The 25,844-nt window shown below is 45.9% G+C and overlaps 1 protein-coding gene across 1 annotated transcript in view; it reads left to right on the top strand.

Annotated features, from left to right (window-relative positions):
• The window catches only part of LOC110531011 (zinc finger E-box-binding homeobox 1), a 128,352-nt gene extending 104,906 nt beyond the window's left edge, over positions 1-23,446 (top strand). Inside the window, 8 exon segments of the mRNA XM_036986887.2 lie at positions 9,380-9,526; positions 9,779-9,990; positions 11,782-11,908; positions 16,020-16,486; positions 16,912-18,291; positions 19,097-19,277; positions 21,960-23,271; positions 23,273-23,446. Of these exon segments, the coding sequence (XP_036842782.2) occupies positions 9,380-9,526; positions 9,779-9,990; positions 11,782-11,908; positions 16,020-16,486; positions 16,912-18,291; positions 19,097-19,277; positions 21,960-23,271; positions 23,273-23,351 (3,905 nt within the window). The 3' untranslated portion in view covers positions 23,352-23,446.
• The last annotated feature ends 2,398 nt before the right edge of the window (positions 23,447-25,844 follow it).

Here is a 25,844-nt window from a genome sequence, read left to right as displayed (position 1 = left end):
AATTGACTCAAATTATATCAATTAGCCTATCAGAAGCTTCTAAAGCCATGACATCATTTTCTGGAATTTTCCAAGCTGTTTAAAGGCACAGTCAACTTAGTGTATGTAAACTTCTGACCCACTGGAATTGTGATACAGTGAATTAGAAGTGAAATAATCTGTCTGTATACAATTGTTGGAAAAATTACTTGTCATGCACAAAGTAGATGTCCTTACCGACTTCGCAAAAGCTGTAGTTTGTTAACAAGAAATGTGTGGAGTGGTTGAAAAACAAGTTTTAATGACTCCAACCTAAGTGTATGTAAACTTCCGACTTCAACTGTATATGGTAGTAGAGATCTATATGGCTGTAGAGATATATATGGTAGTAGAGATCTATATGGCTGTAGAGATGTATATGGCTGTAGAGATATATATGGTAGTAGAGATATATATGACTGTAGAGATATATATGGTAGTAGAGATAAATATGACTGTAGAGATATATATGGTAGTAGAGATATATATGGCTGTAGAGATATATATGGTAGTAGAGATATATATGGTAGTAGAGATATATATGGTAGTAGAGATATATATGGCTGTAGAGATATATATGGCTGTAGAGATCTATATGGCTGTAGAGATATATATGGTAGTAGAGATATATATGGTAGTAGAGATCTATATGGCTGTAGAGATATATATGGCTGTAGAGATATATATGGTAGTAGAGATATATATGACTGTAGAGATATATATGGTAGTAGAGATAAATATGACTGTAGAGATATATATGGTAGTAGAGATCTATATGGCTGTAGAGATGTATATGGCTGTAGAGATATATATGGTAGTAGAGATATATATGGTAGTAGAGATATATATGGCTGTAGAGATATATATGGCTGTAGAGATATATATGGTAGTAGAGATATATATGGTAGTAGAGATCTATATGGCTGTAGAGATATATATGGCTGTAGAGATATATATGGTAGTAGAGATCTATATGGCTGTAGAGATATATATGGTAGTAGAGATCTATATGGCTGTAGAGATGTATATGGCTGTAGAGATATATATGGTAGTAGAGATATATATGGCTGTAGAGATATATATGGTAGTAGAGATATATATGACTGTAGAGATATATATGGTAGTAGAGATAAATATGACTGTAGAGATATATATGGTAGTAGAGATCTATATGGCTGTAGAGATGTATATGGCTGTAGAGATATATATGGTAGTAGAGATATATATGGTAGTAGAGATATATATGGCTGTAGAGATATATATGGCTGTAGAGATATATATGGCTGTAGAGATATATATGGCTGTAGAGATCTATATGGCTGTAGAGATATATATGGTAGTAGAGATATATATGGTAGTAGAGATCTATATGGCTGTAGAGATATATATGGCTGTAGAGATATATATGGTAGTAGAGATATATATGGTAGTAGAGATATATATGGCATTAGAGATATATATGGCTGTAGAGATAATAATGGTAGTAGAGATATATATGGTAGTAGAGATATATATGGCTGTAGAGATATATATGGTAGTAGAGATACAGTGGGGCAAAAAAGTATTTAGTCAGCCACCAATTGTGCAAGTTCTCCCACTTAAAAAGATGAGAGAGGCCTGTAATTTTCATCATAGGTACACTTCAACCATGACAGACAAATCACATTGTAGTATTTTTGTAGTATTTTTAATGAATTTATTTGCAAATTATGGTGGAAAATAAGTATTGTGGAGTGGCAGTTTATATCACCCCCCCAAGACATACTAACCTCTCACCATAACAACAACAGGGAGGTTAGCAGTTTATATCATCCCCCCCCCCCCCCAAGACATACTAACCTCTCACCATAACAACAACAGGGAGGTTAGCAGTTTATATCATCCCCCCCCCCCCCAGACATACTAACCTCTCACCATAACAACAACAGGGAGGTTAGCAGTTTATATCATCCCCCCCCCCCAAGACATACTAACCTCTCACCATAACAACAACAGGGAGGTTAGCAGTTTATGTCATCCCCCCCCCCCCCCAATCCCAACCTCCTCTCAGCCAGCCCCACCCTCCTCTGTCTCTTTCAGCAAGCCCCACCCTCCTCTCAGTCTCTTTCAGCCAGCCCCACCCTTCTCTCAGCCAACCCCACCCTCATCTCGGCCAGCCCCAACCTCTTCTCAGCCAGCCGCCACCCTCCTCTCAGCTTCTTTCAGCCAGCCCCACCCTCCTCTCAGCCAGCCTCACCCTCCTCTCAGCCAGCCCCACTCTCCTCTCAGCTTCTTTCAGCCAGCACCACCCTCTCAGCTTCTTTCAGCCGGCCCCAACCTCCTCTCAGCTTCTTTCAGCCAGCCCTACACTCCTCTCAGCCTCTTTCAGCCAGCCCCACCCTTTTCTCAGCCTCATTCAGCTGGTCCCACCCTCCTCTCAGCTTCTTTCAGCCAGCCCTACACTCCTCTCAGCTTCTTTCAGCCAGCCCCACCCTCGTCTCGGCCAGCCCCACCCTCCTCTCAGCCAGCCCCACCCTCCTCTCTGCCAGCCCCACCCTCCTCTCAGCCAGCCCCACCCTCCTCTCAGCCAGCCCCACCCTCCTCTCAGCCAGCCCCACCCTCCTCTCAGCCAACCCCACCCTCCTCTCTGCCAGCCCCACCCTCCTCTCAGCCAGCCCCACCCTCCTCTCAGCCAGCCCCACCCTCCTCTCAGCCAGCCCCACCCTCCTCTCAGCCAGCCCCACCCTCCTCTCAGCTGGTTATATATTGGTTGCCTCTCCTCCTTTTTGTCTTCATCGTTCTATAGCAGGTTGGCATTTATTGGGATGAGTCATCTACTGGAGGCAGCCACAAAGCCATCAAATCTGATTTTTAACCTTAACCCTAACGCTTAACACTGCTATCCTTATGCCTAACCCTAACCTTAAATGAAGACCAAAAAAGCTAATGTTAGTTTTTTATAAAATTTTTGTTGATACAGCCAATTTTGAGTTTGCAGCTGGCCCATCTAGTGGAAATCGCTCAGCTCTGCCTCCAGGACAAGATTCATCCCAATAAATGTCAACCTGTCACATTCTACACTTATGCTGTTTTTAGGAATGAAACACTTTCTGTGTTGTTTACCGGTTTAAATCAAAATGCCACCATGGATAATAGAACAGTCCATCAGCGGGTCGAGTCGATGTTTAACTCGGTTAATGAACGAGCTTGTCAAACAACATAACTTTCTTAAATTAAGTTTGTCAATTGTACAACACAGTACCTTTTGTTGGCAAAGTATGTCTGGCATCTGCCTTTTCTCACAAAGCTCCAGAGATCAACACATTGTCTTTAGTCATGTATAGTTATTCAGACACTAGAGACCAGTGATTGTTACACACTGAAGTTAGTGGCTGTGTTCCAAATAGCGCCCTATTCACTAGTGCACTACTCGGACCTGGTTTGTGGTCCATATGGGCCCTGGACAGGAGGCTGCTTTGGGGCCTGATGTTAAGAAACAGGAAGTTAAGGTCAAAGGTCAGTGGAGCTGGAGGCAGCTGTTAAATCACTAACACGCCCAGACGCACGCACACACACACAGTCACACACTCTCTCTCCCTCTCTCTCTCCCTCTCTCCCTCTCTCTCTCCCTCTCTCCCTCTCTCTCTCTCTCTCTCTCTCTCGCTCTCTTTCTCTATCCAGATCTCTCTCTCTCTATTCAGATCTCTCCCTCTCTCTCTATCCAGATCTCTCTCTCTATCCAGATCTCTCTCTCTCCCTCTCTCTCTATATCGCTCTCTCTCTCTCCCTCTCTCTCTCTATTGCTCTCTCTCTCTATCCAGATCTCTCTCCCTCTCTCTCTCTCTATCGCTCTCTTTCTCTATCCAGATCTCTCTCTCTCTATCCAGATCTCTCTCTCTCTATCCAGATCTCTCTCTCTCTCTATCCAGATCTCTCTCTCTCTCTCTATCCAGATCTATATCTCTCTCTATCCAGATCTCTCTCTCTCTCTATCCAGATCTCTCTCTCTCTCTATCCAGATCTCTCGCTCTCTATCCAGATCTCTCTCCCTCTATCCAGATCTCTCTCCCTCTATCCAGATCTCTCTCCCTCTATCCAGATCTCTCTCCCTCTGTCCAGATCTCTCTCTCTCTATCCAGATCTCTCTCTCTATCCGGATCTCTCTCTCTATCCAGATCTCTCTCTCTCTATCCAGATCTCTCTCTCTCTATCCAGATCTCTCTCTCTCTATCCAGATCTCTCTCTCTCTATCCAGATCTCTCTCTCTCTATCCAGATCTCTCTCTATCGCTCTCTCTCTATCCAGATCTCTCTCTCTCTCTATCGCTCTCTCTCTCTATCCAGATCTCTCTCTCTCTCTCCATCTCTTTCTCTCTATCCAGATCTCTCTCTCTATCCAGATCTCTCTCTACATCTCTTTCTCTCTATCCAGATCTCTCTCTCTATCCAGATCTCTCTCTATATCCAGATCTCTCTCTCTCTCTCTATCACTCTCTCTCTCTATCCAGATCTCTCTCTATCCAGATCTCTCTCTATATCCAGATCTCTCTCTCTCTCTCTATCACTCTCTCTCTCTCTATCACTCTCTCTCTCTATCCAGATCTCTCTCTCTCTATCCAGATCTCTCTCTCTCCATCTCTTTCTCAACCCATTTCTCTCCTGCTGCATACAGCTTGAAATCGTTCAAAAACTTTGAGTGTTTGTTCTAGCCTGCCTGGAGTGGCAGATGGGTGGGGCTCTCGCCTTTTCAACTATTCTATTGGTGCCAATAGCATTTCAATCCAGGTCTGATGATTTCCTGTTTTTACTCCTCACTGATATTGAACATCTGCCTGTTCCATTGAGGCTCTGACTTTCAATGGGAATTACTAAAGTCTGATGAGTCACAGAGAGATCAAAGCACATCATTAAAAGGAGGAGAGATGTAGAGGTAGAGCGAGAGGCAGAGCGAGAGGTAGAGAGAGAGGCAGAGTGAGAGGCAGAGGTAGAGGCAGAGCGAGAGGTAGAGAGAGAGGCAGAGTGAGAGGCAGAGGCAGAGGTAGAGGCAGAGCGAGAGGCAGAGGCAGAGAGAGAGAGAGGTAGAGCGAGAGGTAGAGCGAGAGGCAGAGAGAGAGGCAGAGAGAGAGGCAGAGAGGGGCAGAGAGAGAGGCAGAGAGAGAGGTAGGACTGTTTTGGAGTGCCGGTAAAGCATGAGGTCATGGGAAGTGAAATGGTTGAGTTAAACTTGAGGGTTAGCAGGAGTCCTGTAGCCTGGGCTCCTCCCCTCCTGTTATGAGAGGGCCTGCAGCAGCAGAGCCCATAGAAATATAATGAGTAGAACCGACCCGAACCTCTGACCATGGAAATTTGACTGGTGAATGGGGATTCTAATTCTACTCATTCTATTCTAGTCTAATGATATGGTTCTCTCAGTCTGCACCGGTCCCTTTCTGGGCTTCTCTAAACAGGAAGTGGCGGGGTCTGCTGGCACAGGTCCTGGCACCGTTTAAAATACTTAATTCCCTGTGGCAAATGCTTTCGCTGTCTGCAGAAGTGTTCAGTCGTCGTAGCGATGGTTTCAGCTCCACTAGCTGGCAGAGGAAACCAATAAGAGCTGTTCTCTTCAGGCTGTGAACTGTATCTGTAATTGACTGTCAATCATCCTAACGATATCCATGGCGATAGGTTGGATTCTATCACATTTGGGAGCCTATTGAGAAGTATGTGGTGTTAATTAGAGGAAGTGGAGGAGGGGTGGTGACGGAGGAAGAACAAAGACAGTACCAGACAGTATGTCCTCAGGTCAAACACACACACACATCACACACACCACACACACCACACATCACAACACACACACCACACACACCACACACACCACACATCACAACACACACCATACATCACAACACACACACCACACATCACACACACCACACATCACAACACACACACCACATATCACACACACCACACACACACACACACACATCACACACACCACACATCACAACACAACACACAGACACACACAAACACGCACATCACACACGCACACATCTCATCACACACACACACACACACACACACACACACACACACACACACACACACACACACACACACACACACACACACACACACACACACACACACACACACACACACACACACACCACACATCACAACACATCACAACACACACACACACACACACCACACACACACACACATCACACCACATCACACACACACACCACACATCACAACACACAGACACACACAAACACGCACATCTCATCACACACACCACACATCACAACACACAGACACACACGCACATCTCATCACACACACATCACACACGCACATCACACACGCACACATCTCATCACACACACACAACGTCTTATTATCATTTTTGGGAACCAACAATTGATTCCCATTTAACCTAAACTCCTAACCATAAACCTAACCACTAACCCTAACCTTAATTCTAACCCTAACCCTAATTCTAATCCTAACCCTTAATCTAACCCCTTGAAATAGCCTTTTTACAAGTGAGGACTGGCAAAATGTCCTCACTTTTTAGTTGGTTTACTATTCTTGTGAGGACTTCTGGTACTCACAAGTATAGTAAAACATGTACACACACACACACACACACACACACACACCCACACACACACACACACACACACACACACACACACACACACACACACACACACACACACACACACACACACACACACACACACACACACACACACACACACACACACACACACACACATATCCTCAGGTCACATCCCTCTCTAGTGTCACCTTTTAATCAATCTTAATGATCTCATTACTGGCTCCAAATCTCATTAAAACTACAGAGAAAACACATGCTTTGCATTTACTACAATATGCCCTCTCTCTTGAACTCAAACACATTGTTTTGTCGACCTCTCTCTGTCTCTCTCTGTCTCTCTCTTTCTGTCTCTGTCTCTCAATTCAATTCAATTCAAGGGCTTTATTATCATGGGAAACATATGTTAAAATTGCCAAAGCAAGTGAGTAGATAATAAACAAAAGTGAAATAAACAATACAAATGTACAGTAAACATTACACTCACAGAAGTTCCAAAAGAATAAAGACATTTCAAATGTCATATTATGTATATATACAGTGTTGTAATGATGTGCAAATAGTTAAAGTAAAAACAGGGGAAAAATAAATGACCATAAATATAGGTTGTATTTACAATGATGTTTGTTCTTCGCTGGTTGACCTTTTGTTGTGGCAACAGGTCACAAATCTTGCTGCTGTGATGGCACACTGTGGAATTTCACCCAGTAGATATGGGCGTGAACATTTAATTAGCACCAGACATGGCACAGGACAGCGTCTGGACATGAACACATAACGGAGCACAGACTGAGGAGCAGACAGAAATAGGGAAGGCAATCAACAAAGTGAAGGAGTCCAGGTGATACCAGTGAGCGCTGCTGCGCGTAATGATGGTGACAGGTGTGTGTAATGAAAGGCAGCCTGGCGCCCTCGAGCGCCAGAGAGGAAGAGCGGGAGCAGGCGTGACACTCCTCTTGAGAGCCAGGTCTGCCTACGGCGGCCTTTCTCAATAGCAAGGCTATGCTCTGTACATAGTCAAAGCTTTCCTTAAGTTTGGGTATTTTGCCACTGTGTACTCTCTGTTTAGGGCCAAATAGCGTTCTAGTTTGCTCTGGTTTTTTGTTAATTCTTTCCAATGTGTCAAAGTAATTATCATTTTGTTTTCCCATTTTTTTGTCTAATTGTGTTGCTGTCCTCTCTTATTGGTGAGGAGTCCAATATTCAGACAGGAGGTGTTCAACAGAATAACAATATTTGATATTTTTTCTTTGTCATTATATTTGTGTTTTGTGTAGATAAAAAAAATATTTATATTTTAGAATAAGGTTGTAATGTACCAAAATGTGGAATACATTTTGAATACTTTCCAAATGCACTGTATATACAAAAGTATGTGGACATCCCTTCAACTGGAGTCGACTATTTCAGCCACACCTGTTGCTGACAGGTGTATAAAATTGAGCACACCGCCATGCAAACTCCATAGACAAACATTGGCAGTAGAATGGCCTTTACTGAAGAGCTCAGTGACTTTCAATGTGACACTGAAATAGGATGCAACCTTTCCAACAAGTTAGTTTGTCAAATGTCTGCCCTGTTAGAGCTGCCCTGGTTAACTGTAAGTGCTGTTATTGTGAAGTGAAAAACGTCTAGGAGCAACACCGGCTCAGCCGTGAAGTGGTAGGCCACACAAGCTCACAGAAACGGACCGCCGAGTGCTGAAGCGTGTAGCGTGTAAAAATCGTCTGTCCTCGGTTGCAACACTCACTATCGAGTTCCAAACTGCCTCTGGAAGCAACGTCAGCACAATGACTGTTCATCAGGAGCTTCATGAAATGGGTTTCCATGGCCGAGCAGCCGCACACAAGCTTAAGATCACCATGTGCAATGCCAAACGTCGGCTGGTTTGGTGTAAAGTTTAGTGGAGGAAGAATAATGGACTGTTGTTTATGGTTCGGGCTAGATCCCCCTCTTAGAGAGAGATAAAGAGACAGACAGACAGACAGACAGAGAGAGAGAGAGAGAGAGAGAGAGAGAGAGAGAGAGAGAGAGAGGAGAGAGAGAGAGAGAGAGAGAGAGAGAGAGAGAGAGAGAGAGAGAGAGAGAGAGAGAGAGAGAGAGAGAGAGAGAGAGAGAGAGAGAGAGAGAGAGAGGGAGAGAGAGAGAGAGAGAGAGAGAGAGAGAGAGAAGAGAGAGAGAGAGAGAGAGGAGAGAGAGAGAGAGAGAGAGAGAGAGAGAGAGAGAGAGAGAGAGAGGAGAGAGAGAGAGAGAGAGAGGAGAGAGAGAGAGAGAGAGAGAGAGAGAGAGAGAGAGAGAGAGAGAGAGAGAGAGAGAGAGAGAGAGAGAGAGAGAGAGAGAGAGAGAGAGAGAGAGAGAGAGAGAGAGAGAGAGAGAGAGAGAGAGAGAGAGAGAGAGATATCTTGTCCCAGGGACTTGTTCTATAATGTACTGTATGTAGTCTGTACTCATGGCTGTGTGAAAGGGAAGGCTGGTCATGAAGGCTGGTTGAGGTCATAGGCCCTGTGGCGCCCTCCAGCTGTCTACTGGCACACTGCACACAGAAAGAGGGGACTGTTGTCTCAGGGAAGGAACGTTTGCACAGGACTAGTCTACATTCCAGATCAGATTGACTGCTGTGACGTTTCAGTCCACATACCTGTCAACACATATTTTATGTACATAGACTTCTTATACATTCATATTTTATATACATAGACTTCTTATACATTCATATTTGAGATTGTGTTGTTACATGTAATGTAATTGTAAACCGTTTGTGTTACAGTGAAGGAGGAGTGTGGCTCAGAAGAGGAGGATGAGGAGGAGGAGGAAGAGGAGATGATCCAGCAGGGAGACACGGCGGTCATCTACCCCAAGGCTCCGGGCGGCAAACAGAAAAGCGCGTCTGAGAGAGGGGTCTCAGAGAAGACCGGTAGGCTGCATCACTGCACCTTTTACAACTCAACACTTACTGAGACCCTCATACTGTTGCTGTTTTTGGTTCTGCATCCCAAATGGCACCCTATTCCCTATGTAGTACACTACTTTGGACCAGGGCGCATAAAAGTAGTGCACTATTTTGCACCCTTTAGCACAAATGGCACCCTTATAGAGCTTCTGAGTTTCAGGCACCAATATATCTTCTTTGTTTCATAGTCTACTACTTTCCCCGCTCTGTCCCCAGGCACGCCAGACACCCTCTCCCAGCTCCTGACTTGTCCCTACTGCTCGCGAGGCTACAAGCGCTGCACGGCCCTGAAGGACCACATCAAGCTACGTCACGAGAAGAGCGAGGACAACTTCAGCTGCTCCCAGTGCAGCTACACCTTCACCTACCGGACACAACTGGACTGTCATATGACCCAACACAAGAACCAACACAAGGATCCTGTACAGGTAGGCACCTGTATGTATGTGTGTGTGTGTGTCTCTGTCCCTGATTCTTCCCTGCCTCTGTCTCTGTTTTTGTCCCTGTCCCCTGTCTCTGTCCCCTGTCACTGTTCTTGTCTCTGTCCCTGTCCTCTGTCTCTGTCCCCTGTCACTGTTCCTGTCTCTGTCCCTGTCCTCTGTCTCTGTTTTTGTCCCTGTCCCCTGTCTCTGTCCCCTGTCACTGTTCTTGTCTCTGTCCCTGTCCTCTGTCTCTGTCCCCTGTCACTGTTCCTGTCTCTGTCCCTGTCCTCTGTCTCTGTTTTTGTCCCTGTCCCCTGTCTCTGTCCCCTGTCACAGTTCCTGTCTCTGTCCCCTGTCACTGTTCCTGTCTCTGTCCCTGTATCTTCTCTGTCCCTGTATCTTCTCTGTCCCTGTATCTTCTCTGTCCCTGTCTCTGTATCTTCTCTGTCCCTGTCCCTGTATCTTCTCTGTCTCTGTATCTTCTCTGTCCCTGTTTCTGTCCAAGTCTCTGTTTCTGTCTCCGTCCTTGTCTCTGTCCATGTCCCCTGTCTCTGTTCCTGTCTCTGTCCCTAGCCCCTGTCTCTGTCTCTGTTCCTGTCTCTCTCCCTAGCCCCTGTCTCTGTCTCTGTTCCTGTCTCTGTCCCTAGCCCCTGTCTCTGTTCCTGTCTCTCTCCCTAGCCCCTGTCTCTGTCTCTGTTCCTGTCTCTGTCCCTAGCCCCTGTCTCTGTTCCTGTCTCTGTCCCTAGCCCCTGTCTCTGTTCCTGTCTCTGTCCCTAGCCCTCGTCTCTGTTTCTGTGTCTGTTCCGGTCTCTGTCCCTGTATCTTCTCTGTCCCTGTCCCTGTATCTTCTCTGTCCATGTCCCTGTATCTTCTCTGTCCCTGTCCCTGTATCTTCTCTGTCTCTGTCCCTGTATCTTCTCTGTCCCTGTCCCTATATCTTCTCTGGCTCTGTCCCTATATCTTCTCTGGCCCTGTCCATGTATATTCTCTGTCCCTGTCCATGTATCTTCTCTGTCCCTGTCCCTGTATCTTCTCTGTCCCTGTCCCTGTATCTTCTCTGTCTCTGTCCCTGTATCTTCTCTGTCCCTGTATCTTCTCTGTCTCTGTCCCTGTATCTTCTCTGTCCCTGTATCTTCCCTGTCTCTGTCCCTGTATCTTCTCTGTCCCTGTATCTTCTCTGTCTCTGTCCCTGTATCTTCTCTGTCCCTGTCCCTGTATCTTCTCTGTCCCCGTCCCTGTATCTTCTCTGTCTCTGTCCCTGAATCTTCTCTGTCCCTGTATCTTCTCTGTCCCTGTCCCTGTATCGTCTCTTTCCCTGTATCTTCTCTGTCCCTGTCCCTGTATCTTCTCTATCTCCGTCTCTGTATCTTCTCTGTCTCTGTCCCTGTATCTTCTCTGTCCCTGTCCCTGTATCTTCTCTGTCCCTGTATCTTCTCTGTCTCTGTCCCTGTATCTTCTCTGTCCCTGTCCCTGTATCTTCTCTGTCCCTGTATCTTCTCTGTCCCTGTCCCTGTATCTTCTCTGTCCCTGTTTCTGTCCTTGTCTATGTCTATGTCCATGTCCCTGTGGTTGGAGGCCTTGTTTCAGTATTATTTGAATTCTCCCTTTAGCCTGTTTTTTAAATGGAGCGATTTGATTAATGTGTCTGTAATTCAAGACAAATATGTCTATTACTGCTTTACTGGGAATGAAAACACATCCTTCAGACAGTAACAAGAGTACTCTTTAGACAGGATACTGACGTTACAAAACATCCCATACACTCACCGCTGTCTGTCTGTCCTGTCTGTCTGCCAGCGTCATGTACCCCAGACCACCACCACAACAATAACAACAGGGGGGAACAGGAAGTTCAAGTGTACTGAGTGTTCCAAGGCTTTTAAATATAAGCACCACCTGAAGGAGCATCTTCGCATCCACAGCGGTGAGTCAAATTGGCATCACACCGGTCGCCGTGGCAACACACACACACACACACACACACACCCCGTCATCATGACTCATACCCACCAGCCACAGTAATTTCATTGAAATTACGTGGAAATAACATTGATTCAACCAGTGTGACCCCAGTGGATGGTGTCTGCATCCTAAAGAGCACCCTATTCCTGAGCCCTATTGGTCCTGGTCAAAAGTAGTGCACTACATAGGGAATAGGGTACCATGGGCCCTGGTCAAAAGTAGTGCACTACATAGGGAATAGGGTACCATGGGCCGTGTTGAAATGTAGTGCACTACATAGGGAATAGGGTACCATGGGCCCTGGTCAAAAGTAGTGCACTACATAGGGAATAGGGTACCATGGGCCGTGTTGAAATGTAGTGTACTACATAGAGAATAGGGTACCATGGGCCGTGTTCAAAAGTAGTGCACTACATAGGGAATAGGGTACCATGGGTCCTGGTCAAAAGTAGTGCACTACATAGGGAATAGGGTACCATGGGCCCTGGTCAAAAGTAGTGTACTATATAGGGAATAGGGTGCCATTTGGGATGGAGCCCTGTGACTCACCTATATTCACAGTGGGGGTCCAGATGTACTGAACTCACCTACAGTGCCTTGCGAAAGTATTCGGCCCCCTTGAACTTTGCGACCTTTTGCCACATTTCAGGCTTAAAACATAAAGATATAAAACTTTATTTTTTTGTGAAGAATCAACAACAAGTGGGACACAATCATGAAGTGGAACGACATTTATTGGATATTTCAAACTTTTTTAACAAATCAAAAACTGAAAAATTGGGCGTGCAAAATTATTCAGCCCCTTTACTTTCAGTGCAGCAAACTCTCTCCAGAAGTTCAGTGAGGATCTCTGAATGATCCAATGTTGACCTAAATGACTAATGATGATAAATACAATCCACCTGTGTGTAATCAAGTCTCCGTATAAATGCACCTGCACTGTGATAGTCTCAGAGGTCTGTTAAAAGCGCAGAGAGCATCATGAAGAACAAGGAACACACCAGGCAGGTCCGAGATACTGTTGTGAAGAAGTTTAAAGCCGGATTTGGATACAAAAAGATTTCCCAAGCTTTAAACATCCCAAGGAACACTGTGCAAGCGATAATATTGAAATGGAAGGAGTATCAGACCACTGCAAATCTACCAAGACCTGGCCGTCCCTCTAAACTTTCAGCTCATACAAGGAGAAGACTGATCAGAGATGCAGCCAAGAGGCCCATGATCACTCTGGATGAACTGCAGAGATCTACAGCTGAGGTGGGAGACTCTGTCCATAGGACAACAATCAGTCGTATATTGCACAAATCTGGCCTTTATGGAAGAGTGGCAAGAAGAAAGCCATTTCTTAAAGATATCCATAAAAAGTGTTGTTTAAAGTTTGCCACAAGCCACCTGGGAGACACACCAAACATGTGGAAGAAGGTGCTCTGGTCAGAGGAAACCAAAATTGAACTTTTTGGCAACAATGCAAAACGCTATGTTTGGTGTAACGGATGTGAAACGGCTAGCTTAGTTAGCGTGGGCGCTAAATAGCGTTTCAATCAGTGACGTCACTTGCTCTGAGACCTTGAAGTAGTAGTTCCCCTTGCTCTGCAAGGGCCGCGGCTTTTGTGGAGCGATGGGTAACGACGCTTCGTAGGTGTCAGTTGTTGATGTGTGCAGAAGGTCCCTGGTTCGCGCCCTGGTATGGGCGAGGGGACGGTTTAAATTTGTACTGTTACATTGATGCTGTTGACCCGGATTACTGGTTGCTGCGGAAAAAGGAGGAAGGTCAAAAGGGGGGTGAGTGTAACGGATGTGAAACGGCTAGCTTAGTTAGCGTGGGCGCTAAATAGCGTTTCAATCAGTGACGTCACTTGCTCTGAGACCTTGAAGTAGTAGTTCCCCTTGCTCTGCAAGGGCCGCGGCTTTTGTGGAGCGATGGGTAACGATGCTTCGAGGGTGACTGTTGATGTGTGCAGAAGGTCCCTAGTTCGCGCCCGGGTATGGGCGAGGGGACGGTCTATAAATTTGTACTGTTACATTGGCGTAAAAGCAACACAGCTCATCACCCTGAACACACCATGCCCACTGTCAAACATGGTGGTGGCAGCATCATGGTTTGGGCCTGCTTTTCTTCAGCAGGGACAGGGAAGATTAAAATTGATGGGAAGATGGATGGAGCCAAATACAGGACCATTCTGGAAGAAAACCTGATGGAGTCTGCAAAAGACCTAAGACTGGGACGGAGATTTGTCTTCCAACAAGACAATGATCCAAAACATAAAGCAAAATCTACAATGGAATGGTTCAAAAATAAACATATCCAGGTGTTAGAATGGCCAAGTCAAAGTCCAGACCTGAATCCAATAGACAATCTGTGGAAAGAACTGAAAACCGCTGTTCACAAATGCTCTCCATCCAACCTCACTGAGCTCGAGCTGTTTTGCAAGGAGGATTGGGGAAAAAATTCAGTCTCTCGATGTGCAAAACTGGTAGAGACATACCCCAAGCGACTTACAGCTGTAATCGCAGCAAAAGGTGGCGCTACAAAGTATTAACTTAAGGGGGCTGAATAATTTTGCACGCCCAATTTTTCAGTTTTTGATTTGTTAAAAAAGTTTGAAATATCCAATAAATGTCGTTCCACTTCATGATTGTGTCCCACTTGTTGTTGATTCTTCACAAAAAAATACAGTTTTATATCTTTATGTTTGAAGCCTGAAATGTGGAAAAAGGTCGCAAAGTTCAAGGGGGCCGAATACTTTCGCAAGGCACTGTATATTCACAGTGGTGGTCCAGATGTACTGAACTCACCTATATTCACAGTGGGGGTCCAGATGTACTGAACTCACCTATATTCACAGTGGAGGTCCAGATGTACTGAACTCACCTATATTCACAGTGGGGGTCCAGATGTACTGAACTCACCTATATTCACAGTGGTGGTCCAGATGTACTGAACTGACCTATATTCACAGTGGAGGTCCAGATGTACTGAACTCACCTATATTCACAGTGGTGGTCCAGATGTACTGAACTCACCTATATTCACAGTGGTGGTCCACATGTACTGAACTCACCTATATTCACAGTGGAGGTCCAGATGTACTGAACTCACCTATATTCACAGTGGTGGTCCAGATGTACTGAACTCACCTATATTCACAGTGGTGGTCCACATGTACTGAACTCACCTATATTCACAGTGGGGGTCCAGATGTACTGAACTGACCTATATTCACAGTGGTGGTCCAGATGTACTGACCTCACCTATATTCACAGTGGAGGTCCAGATGTACTGAACTCACCTATATTCACAGTGGTGGTCCAGATGTACTGAACTCACCTATATTCACAGTGGGGGATCCAGATGTACTGAACTCACCTATATTCACAGTGGAGGTCCAGATGTACTGAACTCACCTATATTCACAGTGGTGGTCCAGATGTACTGAACTGACCTATATTCACAGTGGAGGTCCAGATGTACTGAACTCACCTATATTCACAGTGGAGGTCCAGATGTACTGAACTCACCTATATTCACAGTGGAGGTCCAGATGTACTGAACTCACCTATATTCACAGTGGGGGTCCAGATGTACTGAACTGACCTATATTCACAGTGGAGGTCCAGATGTACTGAACTGACCTATATTCACAGTGGGGGTCCAGATGTACTGAACTGACCTATATTCACAGTGGGGGTCCAGATGTACTGAACTCACCTATATTCACAGTGGGGGTCCAGATGTACTGAACTCACCTATATTCACAGTGGGGGATCCAGATGTACTGAACTGACCCATTTCTCCTTTGATATGTTTCTAATATGCAGCTCTGTTATTTCAGAGTCTTGATTATGATAATTATTGAATCTGTGCTCTTGGCCAATGTGTCGTCATTCTGTTGCTATTATTACCTCGGCCTGTTTGTTAACGATAGGTTCACCTGAGTCCCAAATAGTAGCACCCTATCCTGACAGGGTGCTCTGGTCAAATGTAGTGCAATATCTAGGTAATAGGATGCCGTTTGGAACATAACCTCAGCTGTTCAGCTGTTTCCTAGAATTATACATCTCTTTCTTTGCAGGTGAGAAGCCATACGAGTGCCCCAACTGTAAGAAGAGGTTTTCCCACTCAGGGTCCTACAGTTCCCACATCAGCAGTAAGAAGTGTGTTGGCATGGTGCCTGTCAACGGCAACCCCAGCCCAGTCATTAAGGTCTCCAACCAGACCCCCAGTCAGACCCAGCCCTCTGGCCCCGCCGCAGCCCCAGTCCGAGTGCTCCTCCGTGGGGAGAAGACAGACAGCAAGCCCCTGCAGGAGCAGCTCCCCCACACTCAGATTAAATCTGAGCCTGTGGATTATGAGTTCAAGCCGGTGGTGGTGGCGCCTAACGGGGCGGTGGGGACGAATGGGACGGTTTTTAATGGTGGCGTGGCGCTACCCCAGGGCACGGCGCTGCCTCAGGGCATGGTCCAGGCGGTGGTACTGCCCACCATGGGTCTGATGTCTCCTATCACTATTAACCTCAGCGACCTGCAGAACATGCTCAAGGTTTGATTTGATTTATAATTGGTATAAAAACCGACAGTGGCTTGCAAAAGTATTCGCCCCCCTTGACATTTTACCTATTTTGTTGCCTTACAACCTGAAATTAAATTGATTTTTATTTGGATTTCATGTAATTGACATATACAAAATAGTCCAAATTGGTGAAGTGAAATGAAAAAAAATTACTTAAATTATTTAATTTAAAAAACAAACAATTGAAAGCAATTCAACCACACATATGTATACAATGCATTTTAAAAGATCTCTTTACTCAAAAAGTTCACTGTTGATATGGTCCTAAACGTAGCATGTCAACAGTAAGGTTTTAAAATGTGATGATGCAAAATGAGGATAACAACATATCTATGGTGGTCCTCTTATATCTATGGTGGTCCTCTTATATCTATGGTGGTCCTCTTATATCCCAGGTGGCCTTGGATGGAAACGTGCTGCGTCAGGTGTTGGGGACGGCCAACGGGCTGGTGACCTCCAAGCAGGGGTTTGTGACACAGGCTGGCCAGCAGGTAATCTCAGCCATCAGCCTGCCTGGCTTCGTGGACCAGGACGGTACCACCAAGATCATCATTAACTACAGCCTGGAGCCAAGCCCAGCCCAGCAGCCCAACGCCCCTCAGCTCCTCAAGCAGGAGGCTCCCCCTCCCACCACCAACACCAACACCGCCAGCGCCACAAACACACAGCCCGCCTCCAAAGTAACAGAGAACCTCCCCCAGGACCTCCACATCAACAAGACCGAGCCGGACGACTCGGAGCACGAGTCAGAGATGGAGACGGAGGAGACAGAGACTGAAGCTGAGACACCAAAGGCCCAGACAGGCAAGACAAGGTGTCTACTGTGTGACAACTGTCCTGGTGATTTGGATGCACTGCACATGCTCCAGCATTGTAAACCTGCCAACGGGGAGGGAGGTGACAGCGCCACCTTCGACCCCTCCATCGCCGCCCTCCTGGCCGAGGCAGGGATAACACCAGGCCAGCATCCTCTAAAGAATCTGCTCTCACTCCTCAAGGCCTACTTCGCCTTAAACGCCGAGCCCACCGAGGAAGAGCTGGCCAAGATCTCTGACAATGTCAGCCTGCCCGTGGACGTGGTCAAGAAGTGGTTTGAGAAAATGCGGTCAGGTCAGATCACGGTCGGACCCCCTGGTTCCTCTCCAGATGACTCTGGACTTTCAGATTCCAGCACAGAGACCCAGCTAGACCAAGAGAAGAGCGGCACAGAGATAGAGGAGCAGCATGCCTCAGCCCAAACACAGGAGACATCATCTTCCCAAGCTCCTAACAGTTCCCCTGCCTCGACGTCCCCCTCTGTCTCAGCCTCGGCCCCCTCACCACTAAACCTCTCCTCCAGCGGCCTGGTCATCGTGAAGACTGAGGTCGACTCTGAGCGCGAGGCTCAAGATCTTCCCCTGGACCTGTCCCTTCCCAAGCAGCCCCAGTCACAGCCCCAGGTCCCCCATGTTCCACAGGAGCAGCCCCTCAACCTCACCTGCCTGAAGGAGAAAGTCCAGGCCCAGCTCCCAGGACTCCAGGGAACCACCAACACCATCTACGTCACCTCCTCCCCCCAAACGACCATCCCCAGCCCGGTGAACATAATGACCACCCGGCTAGTAGCCATCACCAACCAGGGCAGCGGTGTGCCCTGCCTCAGGGCCATCTCCACCGGCACCACCAAACGGACCATCCTCATCCCCCAGCTCACCTACACATACACCACTACAGCATGCAGCGGTACCACTGGGACCGACGGAGCCCAGAAGACCGTCAGAATCAACGGCTGTCAGGTTGGTTGGTGAAAGAGCTATTCAGAATGTATGATTATGTGCGAGACAAGACAATGTAAAGAGATAGGTAGTGTGGATAGAGTTTCCCCTATTTTTCCTGCTTCAGCTTTACTGACTAACCTGACTAAGCCAGCCCTCAGGAGTCAGGCTGTATTTCCAATGGTATCCAATAGGTGCACTACTTTAGGGCTCTGGTCTAAAGTAGTGCACTACATAGGGAAAAGGGTGGCATTTGGGACAGGGCTCTGGTCTAAAGTAGTGCACTACATCCCGAAAAGGGTGGCATTTGGGACTCATCCTTACTCTGACTGTGTGTGTGTGTGTGTGTGTGTGTGTGTGTGTGTGTGTGTGTGTGTGTGTGTGTGTGTGTGTGTGTGTGTGTGTGTGTGTGTGTGTGTGTGTGTGTGTGTGTGTGTGTGTGTGTGTGTGTGTGTGTGTGTGTGTGTGTGTGTGTGTGTGTGTGTGTGTGTGTGTGTGTGTGTGTAAGCAGGATGAATCCTCCATTGTATGTTAACACCCATGTGAGCGGCTCACAGCGTAGCGTCTGTCTGAAAGGCGTGTCAGTGTCTGCCGGGTGTGGCAGAGAGATCTCTCTACGTTACTCCCTCTGGGCTTTTTACAGCTGATCTCTCCTCACGTAAAGGCGTTTGACATTGGAAACACTGTGTTTAAATAATATAATATAAATAGGATTATTAGTTAGTAACCTATTGTTTTTGTTGGAATTCTTCTTCTTCTTCTTCCTAATAACACAATGATCAGTATTATTGTTATTCTAAAAACAATCTGTATTTTTCTCTGACAGGAGGAGAAGTCAGCCAACAGCTCAGAGGGTGTGGCAACGGTAGAGGAGCAGGATAACTCAGACTCTTCCCCTCCGCTGAAGAAGATGCGTCGGCTGCAGAGCGGGATGTACTCCTGTGACCTGTGTGACAAGATCTTCCAGAAGAGCAGCTCCCTGCTCAGGCATAAATACGAACACACAGGTAAACAATGTGGCCACGGTCTGAGGATCCCCTGGGTCAGGGGCCGTATATATATAAAGTGTCTCATAAAGCTTAGACCTGCTGCCAGCCTTTGTCCTGATATTGTACACCTTCTGATTGAGACCACATTTTCTGACATACAGTGGGGCAAAAAAAGTATTTAGTCAGCCACCAATTGTGCAAGTTCTCCCACTTAAAAAGATGAGAGGCCTGTAATTTTCATCATAGGTACACTTCAACCATGACAGACAAAATGAGAAAAAAAATCCAGAAAATCACATTGTAGGATTTTTAATGAATTTATTTGCAAATTATGGTGGAAAATAATAATTAATAATTATTTATTTATTTATTTTAAGCCACATATTGATGCCATAAGTCAATGGTGGCACCTGTCAATGATTTAGGAGGCAGAATAATTAGGATTTAAATGGTTTCCCTGTCCAGATCCGTCTACACTTGTAATATATCCAGACACACTGTGTGCCTGACTACCTCCAGGGGTGGGCAGGAAGATCTGATCAATGTTCACAATGCGCATTTTGACCATCTACACCTGTCTGAAAATGTGGGCACGATCAGAATGTGGATATGATCTGGACAAAAGATACATGTTAGAACCAGGTATAAACGGGGCTATAGTTGTAATGCTGATTTAGGATCAGTTTTGCCTTTTAGATCACAGTAAATACGATTCCGCGGACAGGATCCTAGATCAGCACTGCCACTCTGAGATGCTTGATACGTACAGCCCTGGGTATGGTGGAATTATTGTTGTGTTCCTTTTTAATGAGGGCTGCTCTCAGCTTTATACCACTCCTTCTCATCTATGAGACATGACTTCACCTGATTGATATGAATGGTGATAACATTGACAGGCATTTAAAAGACCAAGGGCTCTATTCAATCTGTATCGTGGAAATAGTTACAGCGTGATTGAAATTAGAAAGCGATGTTCCCGCGTTTAGCGGAGACTGCATTCACGGTAAACCAAGGGGCAGGCAACTAGATTCAACCTCAGGACCATTTTCGTCAGAGTGGAGAGTTGGGGGGCTGGAACATAATTATAATCATTTGTACAGTGCAAATTGACCACAACTAAGCCCAGAAACATAATGTATTTGAAAATAACAGTCATTAAATATCTTGATTACATTGAGACACGATCACATCTTTTCTTTCTTCTTCTCTGGAATACTTGGTGAACAGATTTTCTAAATGAAACACATTTTTTGCTGAATTCCTGGGGATTCTTGTATTTTTTTGACCAAAAACTAAATATAGATTATTTTTTGGGGGGCACACAAAAAACTTTGCCTGACAGTTTTGGTCCACGGGCCGTCTGTTGCCGACCCTTGAGGTAAATGCTGAATATGTTGGCTCAATCGGAAATGACTTTGAATAGAACCCTATAGTTTGTATCTGCCTACTGCTTTCGTTATGGAGAACCCAGGCAGCTTCTTCCCTGAATTTGGTATAACAGCCGAATATCGCCCTCTTAAACCGCCTAATGTCCTCTTAAACCTCTCCAACCTGGATTATGTCCTAAATGGCACCCTTTTCCCTTTATAGTGAACTACTTTTTATGAGGGCCCATAGGGCAATGGTCTAAAGTAGTGCACTATGTAGGGAATAGGGTGCCATAGGGCACTGGTCAAAAGTAGGTCACTATATAGGGAATAGGGTGCCTTCTGGGATTGAAACGCCCTCATCCCTCCTTCCTGGGTTCAATGAGACCCAGGTCCAGAAGAACGTATCAGCATCAGGCAGCTAGTTTGATATCGATCTCCACAAATTATGTTTGTTTATTTTACTGAAATATTTTACCATTGCAACAGACCTGCTAGAATCCTTTTAGGGGAATTTTTTGGAGTGTTTTACGTATTTGTGAGAGTTTTTGTTATGATATTGTTTTCATAACAAGTGCAGTTGGTTTCACAGTTAGGAAGTCTGCAGCCTGGTCAGTGTAATGTAGATTGTAGGAAGTGATGCCAGCCAGGCAGGCTGCAGGCAGGTCAGTGTAATGTAGATTGTAGGAAGTGATGCCAGCCAGGCTGGCTGCAGGCAGGTCAGTGTAATGTAGATTGTAGGAAGTGATGCCAGCCAGGCAGGCTGCAGGCAGGTCAGTGTAATGTAGATTGTAGGAAGTGATGCCAGCCAGGCAGGCTGCAGGCAGGTCAGTGTAATGTAGATTGTAGGAAGTGATGCCAGCCAGGCAGGCTGCAGGCAGGTCAGTGTAATGTAGATTGTAGGAAGTGATGCCAGCCAGGCAGGCTGCAGGCAGGTCAGTGTAATGTAGATTGTAGGAAGTGATGCCAGGCAGGCTGCAGGCAGGTCAGTGTAATGTAGATTGTAGGAAGTGATGCCAGGCAGGCTGCAGGCAGGTCAGTGAAATGTAGATTGTAGGAAGTGATGCCAGGCAGGCTGCAGGCAGGTCAGTGTAATGTAGATTGTAGGAAGTGATGCCAGCCAGGCAGGCTGCAGGCAGGTCAGTGTAATGTAGATTGTAGGAAGTGATGCCAGGCAGGCTGCCTTGGTGCAGAACTAATGTAATGGTAAAAGCAGTTCACACACTCACAGTGCAAATCAAGAGTAATGGGTTTCAGATCGATTTCTGTTGTAATTTCTGGATGAGTTTGAAATAGATTGAAACACTGAACCCTTGTGTGTTTCTGTTTTTAGGAAAACGGCCACATGAGTGCGGCATCTGCGACAAAGCCTTCAAACACAAGCACCACTTGATAGAACACACGCGACTGCACTCCGGAGAGAAGCCCTACCGCTGTGACAAATGTGGCAAGTGTTTCTCCCACTCTGGCTCCTACAGCCAGCACATGAACCACCGATACTCCTACTGCAAGAAGGAGCCCCAGGGAGGGCGGCAGGGGGGACGTCAGCTCGGGATGAGCCCCGAAAGGAGTCCTCAAACAGAAGAGCAGCAGTCAGACAGCCGACCCACCTCCCCACCTTCCCAACTGGACTCAGACGAGAGGGAGAGTGAGGAGGAGCTGGAAGAAGAGGAGGGCATGGCGGCCATGAGCATGGACGACATACGGGTGGTGCAAGTGGGTGAGGATGACGAGGAGAGTGAGATCTACGAGGTGGAGGAGTTTGAGGAGGAGAGGCAAGAGGAGGAGGAAGGGAGCAGAGAGGAAGAGGAGGAGGAGGAAGAGATCAGAGAGGAGGAGGAGGAAGAGATCAGAGAGGAAGAGGAGGAAGAGAGCCGAGGGGAAGAGGTGGAGAAGGAAGGGAGCAAAGAGGAAGAGGAGCAGAAGGAAGAGAGTAGAGAGGAGGAGGTACAGCAGAAGCAGGTGTGTGAAGAAGAGCAGGAAGAGGAAGGGATGAGAGAAGAGGAGGCACACCAGGAGGAGGTGGAGGAAGAGGAAGGGAGTAGAGAGGAGGAGGCACACCAGGAGGAGGAAGAAGAAGGGAGTAGAGAGGAGGAGGCACACCAGGAGGAGGAAGAGGAAGGGAGTAGAGAGGAGTCGGCACACCAGGAGGAGGTGGAGGAAGAGGAAGGGATGAGAGAGGAGTCGGCACACCAGGAGGAGGTGGAGGAAGAGGAAGGGAGGAGAGAGGAGGAGGCACACCAGGAGGAGGAAGGGAGTAGAGAGGAGGAGGCACACCAGGAGGAGGAAGAGGAAGGGAGACGAGAGGAGGAGGCACACCAGGAGGAGGTGGAGGAAGAGGAAGGGAGGAGAGAGGAGGAGGCACACCAGGAGGAGGAAGAGGAAGGGAGTAGAGAGGAGGAGGCACACCAGGAGGAGGTGGAGGAAAAGGAAGGGATGAGAGAGGAGGAGGCACTCCAGGAGGAGGAAGAGGAAGGGATGAGAGAAGAGGAGGAGATTTGTAAAGAAGAGTCCCTAGAGCAGGAGGATGTGTGTGAGGAAGAGGAGGTGATGGCGGTACAGGTGATGGGAGGTGTAGAGGAGGAGGAAGGAGTGGCAGAGAAGGAAACCTTTGTAACAGAGGAAGCTATGGAAACGGAGGACAGAGGACAAGGAGGACATCCCGGTGGAGGGGTTGGAAACTGGACAGAGAGAAACAGAGGAAGACAAGATGAACGGTGAATGAAGAAAATACATTCTCTGACAACAAAAAAAATGGAAATCCTAGGTGTCAAGTAGCAGGAGAGGAAAATCTTGTGTTTTCGTCAAAATAAAACAAAAGAGGCAGCCGCGTTGGTGCCGTGTGTCGGTCCTCTACTGTGTTGAAACCCAGGTGTGCCTGAGATAGACTAAAAAGAAGGGACTTTTTCTCCTGAAAATAATATCGGTGTTACCTTGTTTATAGACGTATTATACATTTTTGTATAAAAGTTACAGCTGACCTTTCAATTATTTTGTTACTGAGAGTGAGACATCTGATCCCAGGTCATTTATGTTTGTCAGTGTTATTTTTGACTAATTTTGCCACTCTTGTTTTAACCTTTTAACCTGTACAGTTGAAGAAACATTTCTATACATTTTTATTGCCAATGATGATGTTTGCTAAAATCAGTATTTTATTGAGTTGTAAAACAAAAACAAACAAAAAACTGCACTACAGTAATCCTGGTTTACCTATGGATACGACATGCCTCATGATGTGTTGTCCACCCTTCAGTATTATTATGTCCACACCAGCTGCACATCCTCTTCATGTTAGCTAACGTTAGCATAGCATTTTGCTTTCAGTTGGTTTGTTAACATTAAGAAGAAAAGAGGATTCTGGGGCTATGGGTGGGAGGGGTTAGCCTGGTATGGGTGGGAGGGGTTAGCCTGAGTTCCAGTATGTTAGTGCTATCATGCCAACTCCTCATCACTCACTGTCATGTTTGGCTTTACAAGGACAGCAGCGGAGTTGGCAAGAGCACAAACAGATCTGGGACCAGGCTATGTGGGGGTGGGGGGTGGGAGGGGTTTGATGTGATATCTGTCTGACATCATAACCAAACTGTCCTATCAGGGAAAAGTAGTGAAAACAACCTCAAAGCCAGCATTCTTAACCATGCTTGTCCTTGTTTGTGTCCCAATAATCTATCCTTCCTCCTGAAGGGTGAACCTGATCACTGATCCCCATGAATCTAAAAGCATTGGATTGGTGGAGACATGGGCTCGCTAGACTATAGAATGTTACACAATATTTCTTACACCAGTCATTTCCTTTCAAAGTCCTTGAAGGGAAGTTATCAAGTGCACACTTTTAGAGAAAGGAGAGATTATTGGGACGTGAACCCTAGTTATCAGTTGGTTTGGTTAGTTTTTAATCAGTGACCATCAGTGTCATAGGGTCATATGAAGCAGGAGGGGTGGAGATATGTGCTCTACCCCACCCCAATATCTCCAGCCTTATGCAAGACCAGACCTGTGTGCTGTAAGTGCCATTGAACCGTGTTCTCTGTACCCCAACGGATGTAGTCAGTATGTATTTTCTGCTTCAGGCCCATATTGATTGTTTGTTTACTTGGTTGGACTCATTTTCACTTGTTAAGTTGGGTTTCGTCCCAAATGGCACCCTTCAGTATTCCCTTTATAGTGCACTATAGGGCTCTGGTTAAAAGTAGTACAGTAGGGAATACAAGACGATAGCATGAATAAGGACTCCTTCGTGTGTGCGTGAACAAAGAGGAACAAAGAGAGAATAGGACGAATACAAAAGGTTTTTTACAGTATTTAAGGGGATTTTCCTGTATTCGAGCGTCAGACATTATTAGATGAGTGCACTTGTTTTACAAAATGGTGGCAAGCTAACCCGCACTTCAGGTAACAAACGTCAGTGAACGTGGTCCCTGTGTTTTACGAAGTGTTTCAGTTGATTTGACCTTTACAGTGTTACAGAATTATTTTCAGTTTGTTTTTTTAGTTTTGAGTTTTTCTATATGTGTGTGTCCTGTGTATGTTTTCAACCATGGCAGTATTAGAAACCTTTTCCATGAGGAGAGCGTACCTGTTTAGTTTTTAGAGGACTTTTTATATTTACGTGTCTTATCTTTCTATTTCTTTATGCTTATTTATTACACACATTGTAGTGTACAATAGTGTAGTGTGAATTGATACAATAATATATTTTAGTATGAAAAATGATTTGAAGGTCATTGAATCCAGAGTAGGAAGCGGCGCTCTGGGGGCGATGAAGGTTGTTTTGAAAAAGGTATTAACATGAAAAGAAGAATAAATAAATGGAGAGAGAAACGGAAAGCGTTTCATCCATCATCGGGCTCGCTGGTTAGACTGACCTGTTCTTACTGTGATATGAAGCTACTGAAAACTAACTGTGTGACTAAAACGCACGAGTCCTTGCTGTTGTATTGAAGGATTGATCTCGTTATGAAGATGTACGTTAACTCCTTTTTTTTTCTTTCAAAGCCAAAATTAGATTCTCATGCCCTTTGTCGTTCTGTTTTGTGCCAATTTGTTACGTTGTACTTGTTATATGTCAGAGGTTACAATTTGTTTTCTACATTTCCCGTTTAATCCACTCTGTTTTTATAGTTTTAGTTTGTTTTTTTTGTTCCATTTTTTTTACTATTTCCCATCACAATAAAATACAAGAAAGCATTTCTGAGATGGGCTCAACTTTTTTAAT

Source organism: Oncorhynchus mykiss, chromosome 8 (genome assembly GCF_057628025.1).
Source record: "Oncorhynchus mykiss isolate SJ-2025 chromosome 8, ASM5762802v1, whole genome shotgun sequence".
In the NCBI taxonomy this organism is placed as follows: domain Eukaryota; kingdom Metazoa; phylum Chordata; class Actinopteri; order Salmoniformes; family Salmonidae; genus Oncorhynchus; species Oncorhynchus mykiss.
Note: the sequence above shows the minus strand (reverse complement) of the source record. Positions and strands in the feature narration are given on the sequence as shown.